At 50.1% G+C, this 18,957-nt stretch overlaps 1 protein-coding gene across 6 annotated transcripts in view; it reads left to right on the top strand.

Annotated features, from left to right (window-relative positions):
• Positions 1-18,957, top strand: part of MAST3 (microtubule associated serine/threonine kinase 3) — a 78,530-nt gene that overhangs the window by 22,466 nt on the left and 37,107 nt on the right. The window contains exon 1 of one of the 6 annotated variants that reach the window (XM_050934284.1): positions 7,459-7,549. The exons of the other annotated variants lie outside the window; for them this stretch is intronic. Within the exon in view, the coding sequence (XP_050790241.1) occupies positions 7,473-7,549 (77 nt within the window). The 5' untranslated portion in view covers positions 7,459-7,472. Of the gene's footprint in view, positions 1-7,458; positions 7,550-18,957 lie in introns of those variants that run through there. 6 annotated transcript variants of the gene reach the window in all.

The raw sequence follows: 18,957 nt of genomic DNA, 5'->3' as shown, positions 1-18,957 counted from the left end.
TATTTCCAGTTTCAGAATGCACTGCAGGGAGATGGGGACTCAGGGGGGAGGGATCGCTCAGTGGTTTGAGCATTGGCCTGCTAAACCCAGGGTTGTGAGTTCAGTCCTTGAGGGGGCCACTTAGGGATCTGGGGCACAATCAGTACTTGGTCCTGCTAGTGAAGGCAGGGGGCTGGACTTGATGACCCTTCGGGGTCCCTTCCAGCTCTAGGAGATGGGTATATCTCCACTATAACTCAGATTGGCTAGTCTGACCTCCCACACGTTGGAGCCTGGAACCCCCCCAGCCACTCCTACAATAGACCCCTAACCCCTGGCTGAGTTCCTGAAGTCCTCAGAGCATGGTTTAAGGACTTCAGGTTATGGAGAATTCACCATTTACACTAGTTCAAACCTGCAAGTGACCCATGCTGCAGAAGAAGGTGAAAAGTGTTGCTTTTTTGAGTGAAACTTCCATTAGAATAGAATCCTGTGGGTGGCAGATGCTTATTTTTCAGGGTTTTGTTGCTGATGTTTAGTTCTTAGGCCTGTTTGGTTTCATTCTTATACAAGTAGGATTATGGGACCAAATTCTCTTCAATCAGTGAGGTTGCACCTGTTTACCCAGGCCTAGGTAATCTGCAAGCAAGAGAGTAGTTCCAGAGTGATTCTTCAGTGGTTCAGGCAGAGAGAACTCCCTTTAAAGTCTCTGCCTTGCTCTACACCACAGAGTTAGGTAGATGCAAGTTAGCTTATGTCGACCTAACTCTGTAAATGACTACACCAAAATTTCTCTCCCACTAACGAAATTCGCCTGCTACATTGACTTATGAACTCCACCTCCATGAGAGATGTAGAGTCAATGTCGATGTAGTTAGGGCAACACAGTGAGAATGTAGACACTGCGTTGCTTACATCCACTATCGCTGGCTTTCAGAAGCCATCCCACAATGCCCCACACTGACTGTCCAATTGGTACAAGTGCTCCTGGTGAGGACACGCACGGCCGATGCAAGGAGCAAAGTGTAAACTCACACAAGTAATGTAATCACTGCAGCAGCTGTATGCCGACATCAGTTAGGACAATTTAATTTAAGATTCAAACCATGTTGGAAGCTCTCTAGAGAACCTCTGACACTTAACTGCTCTTGTTCACGCTTTCCAGATACTTGCCCTGTTTGCTGCAGTGTTTTGGTTTGACAGTTGACGTTTAAAAGGCTATAGACTGTGCTTTTCAGGCAGCTGTTGTATATTCTCTGAAAAGGTGGTAACAAGCAATTTACACTTGGGATCACTTAGCACCTACCCTACTAATCAAGCCAGGAGATGAATTAAAACACGGGGTGGGGGATTATCTCTCTGTTTTTCCTTTCCCTGTTGCAGGCTTTCCAACGTTACAGAGATCTCACTTGATTAATATAAATAAATGCATGAGAGAATTCTCCAACTAGGATGACCAGACAGCAAGTGTGAAAAATTGGGATGGGGGTGGGAGGTAATAGGAGCCTATATAAGAAAAACCCCAAATATCAGGACTGTCCCTATAAAATCAGGACATCTGGTCACCCTATCTCCAACACAAGTATGAGATACTGTGCCCAGAAGTGTCTGTACAAGGCAGGGTGAGTAAGGGAGGTCTCTGATAAGTGACATTGCCAGCCAGTCAGCAACCAGTTTAATCATAAATACAGCAAGAGTCATCCAAACTGCACTTTGCAGGATATGAATGGCTGAGGCATGGAATCTGTCTGGTCTCTCAGGCCGTGGGAAAGCAGCAAGCCTACAGATTTTCTTTGTTGACCAGCACTGTAGTAATCAGATTCATGGGTCTCAGGAAGGACGTTTATTTTGCATACAAAAAGAAACTTTCTGGGCATGACAATAAAATTGCCACTTGCTTTCTGCATAAAGGTGGGGAAGTGTTTAGCAAGGGCCTGGGCTGCTGAAGTGCAGGCTCTAGACATGTCTACGCTAGGGAAATTCTGTGAAGATTGCTAAAGCCAACTCAATGCCACAGCTGCCTGGGAGACCAGTGTGGATGGCTCTGTGCAGGGTTAGCTCATCATAGAATATCAGGATTGGAAGGGACCTCAGGAGGTCATCTAGTCCAACCCCCAGGCAGATTTTTGCCCCAGATCCCTAAATGGCCCCCTCAAGGATTGAGCTCATAGTGCTGGGTTTAACAGGCTAATGCTCAAACCACTGTGCTATGCCTCCCCCTTAAAACTCTAGCTGGTTATGTAAAATCTTCTGAGGGACATGAAATTTCCCCAGTGTAGATAAGGCTTTGGAGCCATGTTTGCACAGTGCGGGAGGACTCCCATCTCTAGGTGCAATTTAATTTGCTCCTCTAGCTACCTTATTGCAGGGGAAAGAGTGGTGGTTGGAAATTTACTTTGAAGGTTTTGTTCTCCTTGAATCCAGCCCTTGGGCAACATACATGAAAAAAGGCAAGCTGAAGGCCATAAGAACGGCCATGCTGGGTCAGCCCAAAGGTCCATCTAGCCCAGCATCCTGTCTTGTGACAGTGGCCAGAGCCAGGTGCCCCAGAAGGAATGAACAGAACAGAGAATCATCAAGTGATCCATCCCCTGTGGCCATTCCCAGCTTCCAGCAAACAGAGGTTAGGGGCATGGTTTTGGATCTCCCAGCTGGAGGCCACTGGGGCTGGTCAGATCATTATGTGCTAATTGTTCCCTCCCTCAAACTCACTGACATGTTCACTAATAAAAACCCTCCGATGCTTCCCCAGCGTGGCTGCTGAAAACCCATTGCTGGCTCTCAGGAACATGTCAATGCAGATGCTCCTTTCTGCATTAGCGCTCTAACTGCGGCACCAAGAAGAGTGTGATGGAGGAAGTTGTCATGGTGATGCAGTGCTTCCAGCATAAAGGGTCTTGCTGGAAGCACAATGATGACTGGATTGGGGGAGGTGGCTTGCTTTATATAGGCACAATGTGGCTGAGCTCTGGGTGTCTTGGGAGCCTTCAGAACTCCCTTGCTTTAACGACTGTGTGTCTTATTGTTTGTGTTAATTAGGCTGCACCCATACTGCCTTTTGCTGTGATCTTGTCAGCTCTCAAATGAAGCAGGACTGGGCCTAGCAAGTACCTGCATGGAACTCTCCAAAGCACCCAGGTTCAAGCATGTGTTTCCCTTTCCTGCAGTCACGAACAGATGCTCGAACATGCAAAATACTGTTGGGGGTGCTGATTTGGGGATAAGATGTAAACTGAGATCTTGACCACTTGTAGTCATTAAAGATTTAGGGGCACTCTTGGTAACTGTAGTGTCCTGGCTAAATTCCAGCATGAGTAATTGCTTCCTGCCTCCCTAAATCCCCTGTGTCGTTTTCCTTGGCTGTGGTATTTGTCTTCATTTCCTGCCCTGAAAAGTTATGTAGTGTTGCTCTGTGGTGTTAAACGCGTGATGTGTCCTGCTCAGCAGGAAACCGCTGATCAGTCCAGGGCGAAGTGATCCCTATAGACCCTGACCCGGCAGTGAGGTTGGCACGGATGGATTCCTGGGCATGCTCAGTACCAGTGGGGCCAAGGACAAGCAATGGGGTCCGTCCATGTGGTCAAGCCCGTCAGGAGAAATTTGAGGCCCAGGTGCATCGTGTTCGCCGAGGCCTCACCACCTTCAATTTCACCCCAGTCAGATGTTTTGGGGACACTCCTGAGTGTAGGGCCCCAATACAGTTGTTCCCCTTTGTCCCCGTTTCTTCAGCACTGCATGTGGGTCCCGCTGCAGAGTCAAGTCCATGGTTTGTAAAATGCACTGGGAGATCCGTCTGGCTGAAAAGCATCGGACACTCTTCATTGTGTGTGATTGGCAAGAAGTGGATTTCTCATTAATGTAGCTATAAGAAGGCTGAGATTGGGTCCAGGTTTCTCTTTTAATTTAGATTTCTAGGCACTAAACTCCTGGTTGTGTAGGAGCTAAACTGTACCAAAGGAAAAGATGGGAGGCTACCAGCGTTCCCTGTAAAAAGGGAATGGTTTGAACAGACAAGCCTCGTAATTGGAGAGCCAGACTCGCTTGGCACTAAGCTTCACCACCACATGGATCTTTGCCAGTAGGGCTGAGTTTGGCTTGTTGCAGGGGATTGTGGTTCCTCTCAAGGGTGAAATGCAGCAAGAGCAGTGGAAGTTCACAGCTTTCTGGAGGCCTTGTCTAAACACGAAAGCGGTACCCCGTTAACTGTGCCAGTGCCGGTAGAGCAGAACAGCGTATTCCCTCTATGCTAGTATACTGGTACAACTGCATCCACACGGGGATTGCACCAGTATCACTATTCCAATAGAAACTCACACCTCTAGCCACATAGTGAGAGACTGGTACAAATGCTGTGTGTAGACCAAGCCTAAGAAAAGAACATGCAAAATCTGTAACGTGCTGTCTGGAGCTCTTCTGCCAATGAAGGAAGAAGCTAGGCAGATTTAAAAATACATTTCTGCAACTTTAAGACACTCCACACTATGTGACCACAGAGTGGAAAAGCCTCCTGCTCTTGCCTAACCCAATTCCCTTGCTGTGGCGGGGATTGCTTTCCTGTGGCTCTGGGGTTCTGTTCCTGCAGCGACCCATTTGCTTAACACCTCCTTCACTGAGCAGACGTGTGCTTAAAGGAGGCTTTTCATCCCTAGCAAGCCCAAAGTAAGAGAACATTTACGCAAACAGCAGTTTAACTTTCTTGTAACATTCGGTCTCCTCCTCCTACCTTAGTGCCGAAGATCCTTCATTTGGCCCAGATGGGACGGCTTCTCTTGTGGGAGTGCTGCTGCACTGGGTATTACATCAGACGGTTGCTGTGGAGACAACTGGGATGTCACAGATTCAGTATTAATTAGGATTTTGAGGAGAGGAAAAAGGGAGATTGGGCTTAAATTTTCTCTCTGTCCCAAGTATCTTCACTGACTAAAATCCAGGGACATCTGTGCCAGTGCTGTGGCCAGCTGAGACAGTGCGATTCCTGTTGGTGAGATGATTCCAATTCCTCGATTGTTTTGATGTGGTGATGATACAAACACAAGCAAAATGTCATTTGAAACATGTGCCCTGCACTGAGGGGCTGAGGTGGATGCTGTGAGCGGTAGAAATATGAATGTTATAGGCATGGCAGCAGCAACACCTTTACTTAAGGTTCCTTTACATGACCCGTTCTAACCCTTTTTCAGTGGCTTATAACTTTAGCAAACTGTTTAAGTTGAAATTTTCCAGGCTTGGTCTCTGCTCCAGGTTGAATTTTTTGTTTTAAGGTTTTTGGAGTTTTGCTCAGTTGCTTTAGAGAACAAGGTTAGTGAAAAATAGGGCTCTGTGTGATAGACCAACGCCCTTTGGAGTCGCTGGGAAGACTGCCATTAGGTTCCGTGGGAGTTGGCTCACCCTAATGGGCCAGGATTTTTAGATGGGCTCAGTATCCACAAATGGGCCCAGCTTTTCAGGAGTTCCCACTGAGAACAGTAGGCACTGAGGGTGTCTGAAAATCTGGCCCTCAAAGGCAGTACGTGGTTGCCTGCGCAGCCTTCCTTCAGGCATTTCCTAACTGAGTGCTTGATTTTTGTGCACTTGTGGCGGTCTTCCTGTCACCTGGCAGTGTGTCCGGAATTAACGTCTGTCTGTAAGGCGGGAAAGGCCCTCTTTTGCAGGGTGTCTGCTGGTCCTTGCTGCACAGGGAGGGGCGGGGGCTCCGTGGCAGTGATGTGCATGGGAGCAGCACAGAGGCTGTAAAATTTGTGATTTCAGTGGAGTTCCACTAGGCCCTACTGCTCCCCTGGGCCTGGCTGATTTGCCTGCATGGGTGAGAGCGCTGAGCAGAATGTGGCTTGCTGTGGTACTTCTACAGATGTTCTTGTTTATCTGTGGCTCAGACAGCAGGAAATACACAGACGCCACACGGTGTCCATGACAATCGCTCTGGCTCGGCACACACCACAGCAAGGTGGGTACAGCCAGTGGGGCAGGAAGGGTGGATGGGTGTGGGGTGGTGGACAGTGCCTCCAATGACCCCACTTGCCAGCGCCCCCCTTCTGCAGCCACAGGGGCAGTGTAGCCCCTCCTGGGCGGTGGGAGCAGAAAGCCTATAGCTGGGGACTGGGAAAGGAAGGGGGCATAAGATCAGCCTGGGGGCAGGAAGGGGACCTATGGGCTCAATGGGGGAGGAGGGATGATGGATGCAGTCTGGGGGCCAAACAGGGCTCAGTTAGAGGGGGGATACTGGGGGGGGGGCGGCAGCTGGGAGAGGCCAGGGGCTCAGCCCCTCACATGGCAAGAGGGAAACTTCAGCTGTGGGACAGCGTGTGTGGGGCTGGGTCTACATGGGCTGGGAGAGGAAGGGGGCTTAATTAGAGGGAGTCTTAGGGCTGCTGGGGGTGGGTTGGGGCTCAGCAGAGGGGGGCTGGGAGAAGAAGGGGTCTCAGGCCTTCATATGGAGGGGAAGGGGGTTCAGTTGGAGGGGTACCAGGACTGCAGGAGGGGCTCTGGGTTGGGAAGGGGCTCAGTGTGTGTGTGGAGCTTGGGGGTAGGCTCAGACTGGAAGGTGGGGTGTTGTGGGAGGAAGGCTCAGTGGGGGCAGGCCCGGAGGCAGATGTGGGGGGCTCAGTGGGGGGGACGACTTGGAGGCACAGTGATCTCAGTTATGGTCTTGGGGGCAGGCTCCGATGGGGGTGGGGGGCAGAGGTCCGGGGGGGGAGGAAGGGGGCCTCCAGGGGGGCTCAGAAGGGGACAGAGGTCCTGGGGGGGACGAAGGGGGGCTCCAGGGGGGCTGAGAAGGGGGCAGAGGACCGGGGGGGAGGAAGGGGGGCCCAGAGGGGAAGGGGAGGCTCGGAGCTCAGAGACAGGTAGAGGTCCCGGGAGGGGCTCAGAGCTTGGAGGGGGCAGAGGTCCCGGGAGGGGGCAGGAAGGAGGGCTCCAGGGGGCTGGCTGGGCGCGGAGGGGAGCAGAGGTCCTGGGGGGGGGAGGAGGGGAGCTGGGATCCTGGGAGGGGGTGGGGGAGGGGGAGGGAGGTGGGCTCCAGGGGGCTGGCCAGGCACGGGGCGGGCAGAGAGCACGGGGTGGGAACGAGGGGGGCTTGGAGCTCAGAGGGGGCGGAGGTCCGGGCGGGGAGCTCTGGGGAGGGCAGGACGGGGGGGCTGGCCGGGCGCGGGGGGGGCAGAGGTGCGGGGGGGAGGAAGGGGAGCTCGGGGGGGGGCAGGACGGGAGAGCAGAGGTGCGGGGGGGAGGAAGGGGAGCTCCGAGGGGCAGGACGGGGGGGAGGAAGGGGAGCTCGGGGGGGGGCAGGACGGGGGCAGAGGTGCGGGGGGGCAGGAAGGGGAGCTCCGGGCAGCTAGGGGGGGGGCTGGCCTGGCGCGGAGGGGCGGCCCCTGGCGGGGGCGGGCCGGGCTGTGAGGCGGCAGGGCCCAGCCCCGGGGCGGGCCTCGCTGCGCCGCGCTCGGAGGCTGCTGGGCCCGCTGCTCCGCGCCGCGGTTTGGTGCCGGCTGGGCCCGGCGGGGATGTCGGACCCGAGCTACTGGGGTGCGGCGCCGCCCGGCTACCGGGGCCAGGGCGACCTGCTGCAGCGCTCCAAGAGGTGCGGGGGCTGCGTGCGGTGGGGGGGGCAGTGCTAGGTGCGGGGGGGCTGCATGCGGTGGGGGGCAGTGGGAGGGTCAGTACTAGAGGAATGGGGGGCTGCATGCAGTCGGTGCGGAGGGAGGAAGGGGGGCTGCATGCAGTGCGGGAGGAGGGGGGAACTGCATGTAGTGGGGGAGCAGTGCTAGGTGCTTGGGGAGGAGAATGGGAGGTGCTGCATGCAGTGGGGGGGCAGTGCTAGGTGCGGGGGGGCTGCATGCGGTGGGGGGGCAGTGCTAGGTGCGGGGGTGCTGCATGCGGTGGGGGGGCAGTGCTAGGTGCGGGGGGGCTGCATGCGGTGGGGGTCAGTACTAGAGGAATGGGGGGCTGCATGCAGTCGGTGCGGAGGGAGGAAGGGGGGCTGCATGTAGTAGGGGAGCAGTGCTAGGTGCTGGGGGAGGAGAATGGGGGGGTGCTGCATGCAGTGGGGGCGAGGTGTTATCACTGCAATGTGTGAGCGGTGCTCACAAGCAGTGGCACAGGTTACATGCAGCATTGGGGTTACATGAAGAGGGGGCCTCTGTAGCCTGGGGGGTTACATGAATTGTGGGGGGGGGGTTGCTCTGTACACTATGGAGGCTACACATAGGTCCTGGAGCTGGGTGAGTCCCACCTGGTTTGAAGTAGTTTCTGTCACATACAGGATTTACAGTTTGGTTCAGTGGCTCTCAGCCCCCCCACCCTTAAAAACTGTTCCAGTGCTTTTGGGGCTACATGCAGTGAGGGGTCTCTGTATGCAGGGGGGTTACATGCAGTGGGGGGGATGTGTGATGGGTGCCTGTGACTCAGGATTTGGGGCCCCCAAGTCCTGCCACCCTGGGGAGAGGATGTTCCAGGTCTCCGTACTCAAGCTCTGCTCAGGCTGGGTTCCTCTCCTGCTTGGAGCTGCTGAGCTCTGGGCTGGAGGAGGTGGGGGCGGGCCCAGAGCAGTGGAGGTAATTGCAGGGGGATTAAAGACACTTCAGGGTGCCCAGCTGTAGAGCCAGGGTGATAAGCAGGATGGAGCTCAGGCTAGGGAGTAGTGCTCTGGAGGGGGAGCCACCTCAGAGTCAGGCCAGTCCCCAGCTAAGGAGACAAGTAGGGGGATTCAGCAGTGGGGCGTTTGGTCTGTAAGATCTTTGGAGTTTCCCAGGCAAGACTGTTGCCATCCAGGTCCTGTGCACACTCCAGCTGGAGTGGTGCTAGCCACACCAGCATCTCTGTCCTTATCATCTAGAATAGATTTCAGTTCTTGGGACAGGAATTTCTGCCCAAATTAGGCTGGGTTTAAACCCAGCCATTAAAATAACCACTGTTAGCAAGGTTCCTGCCATGTGGATAGGGCCTTAGCAGTGCGCTGCTCAAGGCAAGTTAACGCTTAAAATGTTGCGTTGGCGCAGCAGCCGCGCTTTATTGAAGACGCTGTACGCCAACAGGAGAGAGCTCTAGCGTCAGCGTAGTTAGCCCACCTCCCTGCGAGGCGGTAGGTGCGCTGTGGGAGGAGAAGTTCTCCCGCTCACATAGCCTTGTCTACATGTGGGGTTAGGTCCGTATCACTGTGTCGCTGAGGGGTGTGGATTGTTCGCACCCCTGAGCGATACAGGTCTTTGGTGCAGACCAGATCTCAGTTTTGCAAGTATTACCCATGTTCCTTCTCTCTCCCCCAGCCAGCACCAGGCCAGACCATTTCACCCCTCTCCCACCAAGCAGGTCTTGTTCCCAGACCAGGAGAGCTCTGTTTGCCCTGAGGAGCGACACTGAATGACTGGCTGCTGCTGGAATGGCCAGAGCTCATTTTTCCCAAAAACGTTAATCTTTTTCTGTTGTGTATTTTCTGACGGTCCCCGGCACTAGCCTGTGTGAGGGCTGAGTGGCTTCACCGTCTAGTTAGACAAGCTCAGAAAATTCAAAATGATCTGGACAAATTGGAGAAATGGTCTGAGGTAAACGGGATGAAGTTCAATAAAGATAAATGCAAAGTGCTCCACTTAGGAAGGAACAATCAGTTTCACACATACAGAATGGGAAGAGACTGTCTAGGAAGGAGTATGGCAGAAAGAGATCTAGGGGTCATAGTGGGCCACAAGCTAAATATGACTCAACAGTGTGATACTGTTGCAAAAAAAGCAAACGTGATTCTGGGATGCATTTACAGGTGTGTTGTAAACAAGACACGAGAAGTCATTCTTCTGCTCTACTCTGCACTGGTTAGGCCTCAACTGGAGTATTGTGTCCAGTTCTGGGCACCGCATTTCAAGAAAGATGTGGAGAAATTGGAGAGGGTCCAGAGAGGAGCAACAAGAATGACAAAAGGTCTTGAGAACATGACCTGTGAAGGAAGGCTGAAAGAATTGGGTTTATTTAGTTTGGAAAAGAGAAGACTGAGAGGGGACATGATAGCAGTTTTCAGGTATCTAAAAGTGTGTCATCAGGAGGAGGGAGAAAACTTGTTCACCTTAGCCTCTAAGGATAGAACAAGAAGCAATGGGCTTAAACTGCAGCAAGGGAGATTTAGGTTGGACATTAGGAAAAAGTTCCTAACTGTCAGGATAGTTAAACACTGGAATAAATTGCCTAGGTAGGTTGTGGAATCTCCATCTCTGGAGATATTTGAGTAGGTTAGATAAATGTCTATCAGGGATGGTCTAGACAGTATTTGGTCCTGCCATGAGGGCAGGGGACTGGACTCGCTGACCTCTCGAGGTCCCTTCCAGTCCTAGAGTCTATGAATCTATGAATCTATAAAATGCTTCCCTAAAAACATGGAATTCAGATTTTATTCAAATTCAAAAGGGTGATTAATCTACTTTTTAAAATGTTTGCTCCCTAAAAAGGGCTCCTATTTATTATTAGTATTATCTTAGTGCCTACGAGCCTTAGTCAGGGGCCAGGACCTGTTGTACAAACCCAGAACAAAAAAAACCCACAACCCTGCCCCAACTGTTGGAGCATAAGCCAAGAGACAACATGTGGTTACAGATGGGAGTGCAAGGAAACAATGCGACAGTAGCGGTCAGGGCGACAGGCAGTGATCTCCGCATGGCAGCAGCCTAGCCATTGCCAAGTTGTTTGCAGCATCAGGGCAAAGGAGAGCTTTGAGAAGGGTTTTAAGGAGAACTGGGACGGGGCTTTGAGAATGTGTACAGGGTGTGAGGGGCAGCCTGGAGGAAAGCACAAAGGTGCATGTATGAAAATTTAACAAGTGAACAGTGGGGGCAACATTTTGATAGAGAGCGAGATTTGAAATCTCTGGTACCACATTTAATCCAGGAGTGAGCATCTTTGATATGTTTATACAATGTGGGCATTTGACTCACTTGCACACAGACTGAGATAGAACTGTAAAACTGTCCGTTCCAGGGCCCAGTCCTGCAAACCACAGCTTTAAAGATTTTGTCTCTTTGACCCACATGTGTAAAACTTGATGAGTGCAAGTTTGGGGACAAAATGTCCCAATTAAATGATGCGGGGGGACAACAATTTCGGGATAAAGTGTCAACTTCAGTTGTATTGGTGGGAGTATGACTGGCACCGCTCTATCTTGTATAATAATAGTTGTCCTCATGGAAGCACATCTGTGAAATGAATGTTCCGTGAAATGACTTTTAAAAAAATACACATAATCAGAGTGATTATCTAAGAGTCATATGCATCCAGCTGAACCTAAGGAGGCCGTAATTCTCCCCAAGGGCTTGGGGAGTGCTCTTGTGGTTCATTGGTATTGCTAGACCCAGAGACACAATTACAGTGCAGTGTATTTTATAATAGCTAAGAAACGTATCGTGGTGTTTGGTACGATGAAGAGCCCTATAATGTATGAGGAATCCTAGTTTCCTGCCGCGTGGCTGTTGAAATGGCTGGTGCGGTGCTGGAACAGCTCAGCAGAGCAGGAGGGAGCAGCCTCTGAGTGATCTTCGTTTATCTTGATATTTTAACTGACCCTTTTTTCCTGCCTGGGTGTCAGAACTGCATGTTGGTGTGACGACAGCACAGCACTCTGACATCAGTCTCTCTTACAGCAAAATCTTGCTATCACATCAGAACTCTAGTGTCGTGGGCAGGTGGCTTCAAGATGTTTAGTTGTGCCCGTTGTGTTAGGATGGGGTTTGATTGATTAAGGCCTCGGGACTTAGCAGCAAAAGTAGGCCCTGGTCTTGCAAGCACTTAAGCATTTGCTTTAGCTTTTGTTCAAGTAAGTTTCTAGCCCTCATGGTTGCAGAGAAAAGCTTGAAAACGTGACCAAAGTGTGACCTAAAGGCTCTCCCTCTGCCCCCCAGTTAGTGCAAAGAACCCGAAACACATTTGATTTTAGAATCTCATGAGTTTTAAGCCCACTCATGATTTTTGGGGGTTCTGTCTCATAAATTTTGGACAGTTGGAGTTGGTGATGCTGCTGCCTGCTCTGTGCTGTACTTCATTATATTCCAGTAGGCAGTTCTGAAATTCTTTGACCATGCAGACTGTTAAAAAGTAAAGAAGTCACCATGCAGAGGGAATTGTCTGAACGCACTGTTGAGTTACAACAATGTAGAGAGGAGTGTGTGATTGTGCTGGGACTAAGCACATGCATCACAGCTGCTATCTGTAAATTGATCTGAGGTGAATGGCCCAGATAGCATACTTTTTCAAGCCTGGGTAAGCAAGCTAGCATCTTTCTAGTGAGCTACAGTTCATGCTAGAAGGCGGCTGACAGTTTCCCCGAATGGTGTAGACAGGGCCTGAGAAATCGGTTAACAGGGCCAGCTGAATTACACTGTCATCTTGAAGGCAATAGTTTAGTTGTGACTGACATCATTTTGCGATTGTTAGCCATTTAAACCCTGGTCTATACTAGCAACATTACCTGTTGCACCCTGATCTGATTGCCTGATGCCAGTTTCATTTTTAAAAAATGAGCTACTTGACATCGTGCTTTTAGTCCGGCCGTCTCAATGCTCTTCACTTGGATGTTGCCATATACCCATTTCAGAAGTAAGGACACTGAGGCACAGAGCGGGGAAGTGACTTGCCCAAGGTCTCACAGCAAGTCAGTGCTGGATTCGTGAATAGAACCCAGGAGTCCAGACTCAGCGCCTTGTCTCGTGGTTACAGTGTGAACTGTGGCCTGCCTATACACTGAGACCCTGTTTTTTAAATGAAGGTGTAATTCTCCTGTGATATCAGACTGGACATATTGAAAATGTGCCCGGGTGACTCGTGTGGTTTGTATTATGTCCCATACACCTGTGTGATGCCCAGAGAGGGAGGAGATTGGGCTCATCGGAGTGGGGGCGTTGCAGGGAAGCACCTGGGATTGCCTTGCAATCCTCATCCAGGAACAGTGCGCACTGTGCCTGCGGAGTCCGCAGTTGGGTCTTGTGCAGCAGATCCGGTTTCACTAACTTGAGTGGACTTGCTTGGCCCCTTGCGTGGCTTTTACTTGAACTAAAAATGTTTGAATTGAAGTGAATGCTGGTGAAATGCGCCAGAGTTAAATCCTCCAATCAGAGTCAAACTGGGCAGCTGCAGTGCAAGCTTCACTCTCTGCCTCCTCCTGCCCTGGCAGGGCTCCGTGTTGGACCCAGAGCTCCAGACTGGGCCTGTTTTGAAGGTAGGACCAGCACGTCCCTCGGCCCGCACTGCTTCCTGTAGCCCCCATTGGCCTGGAGCGGCGAACCGCGGCCAGTGGGAGCTGCGATCGGCCAGACCTGCGGACACGGCAGGTAAACAAACCGGCTCGGCATGCCAAGGGCTTTCCCTGATGGGCCACATGCCAAAGGTTGCCAATTCCTTGTCTAGACCATCCAGTCCTTTCCCACAAGCCACTAGACAGCAGCCAGCTGATAACAGCTGGTCATATTGTGACCAGGTTTTGATTTGAGCCCATGTCCAAGGCAAAGGGGCCTGTGACCCGTTCCTCTGAGCCACCCTGGCCGTGTGGTGCATTGGCAGGTGTTTTTTAACCAGATGCTTATTTCTTTAAACATTTAATGGAGAAATGTGACAGGCCCCATCTTAGGCCTGGCTCTGTAGGAAAGGAACAAGACACCTGAATGCATCGTGCACTGATGTTCTAGCTCTCAGACTCTGCTTCCTGTCTCACTTGCGGGGCAGCCTGGGGTGGGATTGCCTTGCTTATATTCATGAAATAAATCTAATACTGATGCTGTGGACATGGCCTGGGGCTGTGATAATGAGATAGGTCAGATGATGCAGTTCTCAACTTGCTGCGGTGTTTACTTCCTGTCTTCTGTAGCAGGTTTTCTTGTGCTCTCTCAGGTTGTTGTGAGGGGCTTTTGGGTCACAGTTGCTGTAACAGTTTCCTTGTCTGTGAGAGTGTGCTTGACGGTGTGATAGTTGCTGTGGTGCTGCTGAAAGGTGACTTTGGAAATGTGCCGCACTGAGGGTCACATTCTTCTGTAAATAGCCTGATTTTTGCTGACAGCTGTTTTCCACTCCATTTTTGGCAAAACTTACAAATGTAGGATTAGAGCCAGGACATTGGGGGCTGGGTTGGTGCCCCTCACTCCTAACTTTAAGAGTGAGAAGCCGTTTTTGCACAAGGCTTGCTTGTTTTGGAGGAAGGGAGCCAGATGCAGCTGATGCATTGGGCAGGGTTAAAATGGCGCGAGATAGCTGTAGCACTGAGGGTGGAGTGCGCAGAAACAGGAAATATCATCAGAATCTGTCTGTATAGAGATTACTGGAACTAACCTAGCCAAAGATTTGTGTTCACTTTAAAAATAAACCTCTGGAGTGAGAGCGTGCAGGGTGATCGTGTCTCTACAAAAAATGATGCATTGTATTGCAAAAATCAGTGAGTTGCACCAAGCTCTTCAGGATTTACATGCTGCCGTTGTAAAGATTCTTTTGGGGAAGTCCTGTGGCCTGTGTAATACAGGATGTCTGACTAGAGGATCACAATGGTCCCTTCTGGCCCTGGGATCTATGAATCTGTGGAAGATAGCAGTGGCATTCTGCACATGTTCGCTGTCAGTCTTGATTTGCTATGATTAACTATTTACCATTTCTCTGGAGCTGACATCTTGACATGAGTTAACGAGGTGATATGAGAGCTTGCTCGTTTATTAATCAAAATCACTGCAAAACATCCATTTGAATTTGTTTTGTTAAACAAGCATGTTTATTATTCTTGGGGTATCTTATGTATGTCAGTCAATCTTCATCTCAGTGTAGCTACAAATTAGCATTAGAAATTTGCTAACATGAAGTTACAGTAAAAGTGAACCCTCACCGGTCCATGGGTCAGTATTTCAAACACTTGGGGAGGCAGAGGGGAGGGGTTTGCTATTGTAGCTGCTATAACTTGTTTTTAAAAAATAAAGTCAAATACCGAAACAAACCCACTGGAGTGGGCCAGGAAAAATGGTGGTGGAGGAAGATGGGAACTTCCAGAGCACCAGTCTAGTGCCCTGTGGCAATTCCTAGCTGCTTTGGAGGAAGGGCAATAAAACTTGTGGCATAGGGTTCCTCCAAGGCTTTTTCTTTACCCCTGTTAATTAGAGGTCAGCTTATGTCTTGCAGCAAGAGCTGTAGAGCCATTCCAAACATCTTATTTTACCCACATTTACTGTTGTGGCTCTGGATGTTCTCGTTATCCACACAAAGGTCCAATCCTTTTCTTGCATTCTGCTGGGCTCCTGGCCTCCCAGATCTCTGTGTGGGCTCTGGAAAATGCCTTTGCAGCCAGGGGAAACAACTGTCTTTCTAGGCCAGGCATTAATATGGGGAGCACTGGGGATATAGCTCCAGCGAGGTAGGTCCCAGAGAGACTGCAAGCCCAGTCATCACTGTGGCTGAGAAAAGGCTGCTGGTGCCTCACCCCTCGGTAGAGAGGGAAATGCTTAAAGACACATATCTAACACTTGAGTTAAAAGTATTTCTCTCCTTGCATCCCTCACGGCTGGTGCTGCAGCATTGGCTCTCAATGCTGCATTGTTCCATCAGCTGAGTAATTAAAATATGGCCTCTAAATAAACAACTTCTCTGATAGGAATGGCAGGCACCACAAGGTATTTGCAGGTGAGAAATGAAGAGAATGAAGTGCCAGTGAAAATGCAGGGAAGGTGTGGGAAGTAGGAAAAGTGGGGTAGAGCCTGCGGAAGCTTCCTGCCCATCCTCCAGTGACTAATGAATATTATTCAGAAAACAATGAATGTGCATGGAAAAATGTTCACGCAGTGCCCTGTGGGTACGATTTGTGTCTGCGTGAAGCCACAGCAGGTGTTCCTCCTGCTGCGGGGGGGTGTTGGGGTCCCTGCATGGCAGGACAGACTAATGAAGACTAGGTGACTGGTTCGGCCACTGACCTTTGTTTAGTGTAATCGGTAGCAGATGGAAACTTGGTGGTGCGCTGATGCAGCGAGAATACATACAGCAGTTATGGAGGGGCCGTGTGGGGGTTGCTAAACATTAGCTGTCTGGAGTTAAAACATCGTATTGCCTTACTCCTGGTGTAAATAACCTCTGCATTCATGATTAGACCCCACAGAGCGTCTTCCCAGGCTCCTTGGTTTTCTTTTCTCTCTTTGGAAGCTCTGAGCTAATGTGGGTACCTCATGATGGTAAATGGAGTTAATTATTTTTAGTGCCGATGCGAGGGTTTCTGTTCCCAGCTTTGAATGGAAATTCTGCACTGCCTTTCTACCGAGCAGTCTAGGGTAGCAGCAGTCCCAGAGACACAGCTTGACTTACGTTATTTAAATCTGGCTCTTGGGTGTATTCATGTTTTCATGGAAGATGTGTCCCTGGTCTGACATCTATGGAAATCTCCCCTAATTTTAGTTCGTGACGCTGTAGAGTGTGTTTTCCTGCTTCCGGTCTCCTGTGAATGTTTGCTACTTTTTATTCATTGTTAAATAATAAATATTCGGTGTGTCCAGAAATATGGCAGGCAGTCTCACTAGCACGCAGACATGGGTCTGGCCCCCAGGCACATACTGACTGTTTAATGGGAGAGGAGAGGAGAGGAGATTGGAACAATTTATCAGTCGAGTCTATTTCATTATATGCTCCTCACATCAAGCATCTCTGTCGAGGCACTGAAGGGCAGATTTTTAAACTGGCCACCACAGGTCTGTGATGCAGCAAGGCATTGGAAGTTACTGATGCTGGAGGTGAAACTTGTTCTCCTGCGTGCAATAGAATATACTGGATTTTTAATAAATTTCATGCAGCTAGCCCCTGTTGTTGCTGAAAAGGGAAGTTATTTGTTACAGCAGATCCCAAAGAAGGAGACTGAGCTAGATCCTGCAAATGGATCCTCACAGGCCCAGCCCTCTTGCGGTGTCTGTTTTCCTGCTCTCAGTACTTGATACACTCAGATGTTCAGCCCACCACTGGTGGTGTCTCATGTGCCCTTTTTCAGCAAAATGGAGGGAGGCCTGGAAGGAACCACTAATTATAACTGAATTTCAATTAAAAAAATGTACAGCTTATACACTGCAAGAAATGCTTAAGGTTATGGGAATGGCTTTATATTGCACTGTGTAGAATTTATATCACAACTTTAAAAAAAAATAGAATACATTGGTCGATTGTTAGTAGGCACAAGCAAGATGAGTGAGTAATTGTATCCGGAATCTTGAGATAATTGGTATTCAGACTCCAGCTGCTAAAATCATGTGAAATTAAAAATCTATATTTTTTAAACAAGTAAATTTCTAGCCCTTAGAGAAAACCATGAAAATGTGACCTCATGTATCCTAAACACTCAAGAACCTGACGTCAGACCTTACTTCCTCCTGTGCCGCAGACATGTCTGGCAATCCAGTTCCTCCCCTGGTTACCGTCAGTCACTAGTTGTGATACTTCCTCCCAGATGATACCAGTGTCTTCAATATCCTCTGGCACTGTCTTCTGCTAGTTCTCCCCTGGCCTTCCTCCCTTTCTCTTTCCCCCCTCAGGCACCCAGTTCAAGGCTGGCTTAGCACGTCTCCCATCTTCCATGTGGGGTACGTGTCTCGATGTCCTGAGCCATCTTTCTTTGATGATATTTCTAACACGTCTGGCTCTGGCAGCTCCCCGACTTCCATTTGTTGTTCTGTGTTTCCAGGAAATGTGTAGCGTCTTCCTTAGCCATCTGTGATGGGCCACCTCCAGTCTCTTCTCGTTAGCGCCTGCCCTCGGCCAGGTCTCTGCGCCGTGCAGTAGCGTGCTCAGCACAGTCGCCTGGTATAATCTGACCTTTAGTTTGGAGTGGACACCTCTGCTTGGCCAAGTGTTTTTCATCCTTCCAAAAGTGAGGTTTGCTTTTCCTGATCTCCGACGCGTATCTTTATCCCAAATGTCATTGCACTCTACAGAGAGAGGGACTTGGACCTGTTTGTTTTCATTTCCATCAACTCTGTCAGGAATCAGGGTTGCAGCAGAGCTAGTCTCTGGGCATCCTAACACACATTCCTGTAATAGGCTGCTGGACTTGGTCCACCACCCGAATGGTGGGAGGGTCAGCATGCCAGCTCCTGAGCCAAGCAACAGCAGTTCGCCTGTGATGGCTCTTGTGCTTGCTAGTTCCCAGCCTTGCCCCTTCCTTGCTGCACTCTAGGTGACCTGGCTCTGACTGTTGTCTCTGATTCCTGACCTCTGTGTCCAGCTCTGACCCTCGGCTCTGAGTCTGGCTCTGACACTGGGTTCCTGTTCCTGGCTTCCGACTCCTACTCTAATCATAGATTCCAAGGCCAGAAGAGACCACAGTGACTATCAAGTCTGACCTCCTGTATAACACAGGCCAGAGAACCGCCCTGAAACAATTCCTAGAGCAGATCTAGGAACCCCTCGGCCTGACCGCCCACATCCCTGTCTCTGACACGTTAACCTTTGCATCCGTTCTCCAGTTTTGTGCCTTCATAATCTTGGTTTTCTCTACATTTACTTTCAGTCCAATTTTTGCTCCTGTTCTACCTCTGATAGAAGGGCAGTCGTTCTGTTCCACGTTGTGCTTTGGAAAGCAGTATCGTTGGTAAAGTCAACTCATCTACACTAAACGATTTTACCCCTTCAACAATGCCTGTTGTTGTCTGCTTCATCACCCAGTCCATCGATAGTACAAGGCAAATTGTTGATAAGACACCCTTGCCTAAATCAATTCACAATATCGAAACACTCACCCAGGACTGTATCTGATCCTACTGCATATTTGCTTCCATCATATAAACTCCTTATTATGTTGATTGCTTGTCTGGTATCCCATGGCTTCTAGCAATATTTCATGGGACTCTCTATGGACACTATGAAACCCTTCCTTAAAGTTAATTAAGATGGGTTTGCCAAGCAATAGATTTTTTCAGTGATCTGTCGAAGAGCGAATATCCGTTCACAACATGATCTACCTGGACAGAACCCAGCCTGTTCTTCTTGTAGTATGGCAACCACTGTCATCTTTATTCTGTT

The sequence above is a fragment of the Gopherus flavomarginatus genome, chromosome 24 (assembly GCF_025201925.1).
Source record: "Gopherus flavomarginatus isolate rGopFla2 chromosome 24, rGopFla2.mat.asm, whole genome shotgun sequence".
In the NCBI taxonomy this organism is placed as follows: Eukaryota; Metazoa; Chordata; order Testudines; family Testudinidae; genus Gopherus; species Gopherus flavomarginatus.
This window is presented reverse-complemented; position numbering and strand designations above follow the sequence as displayed.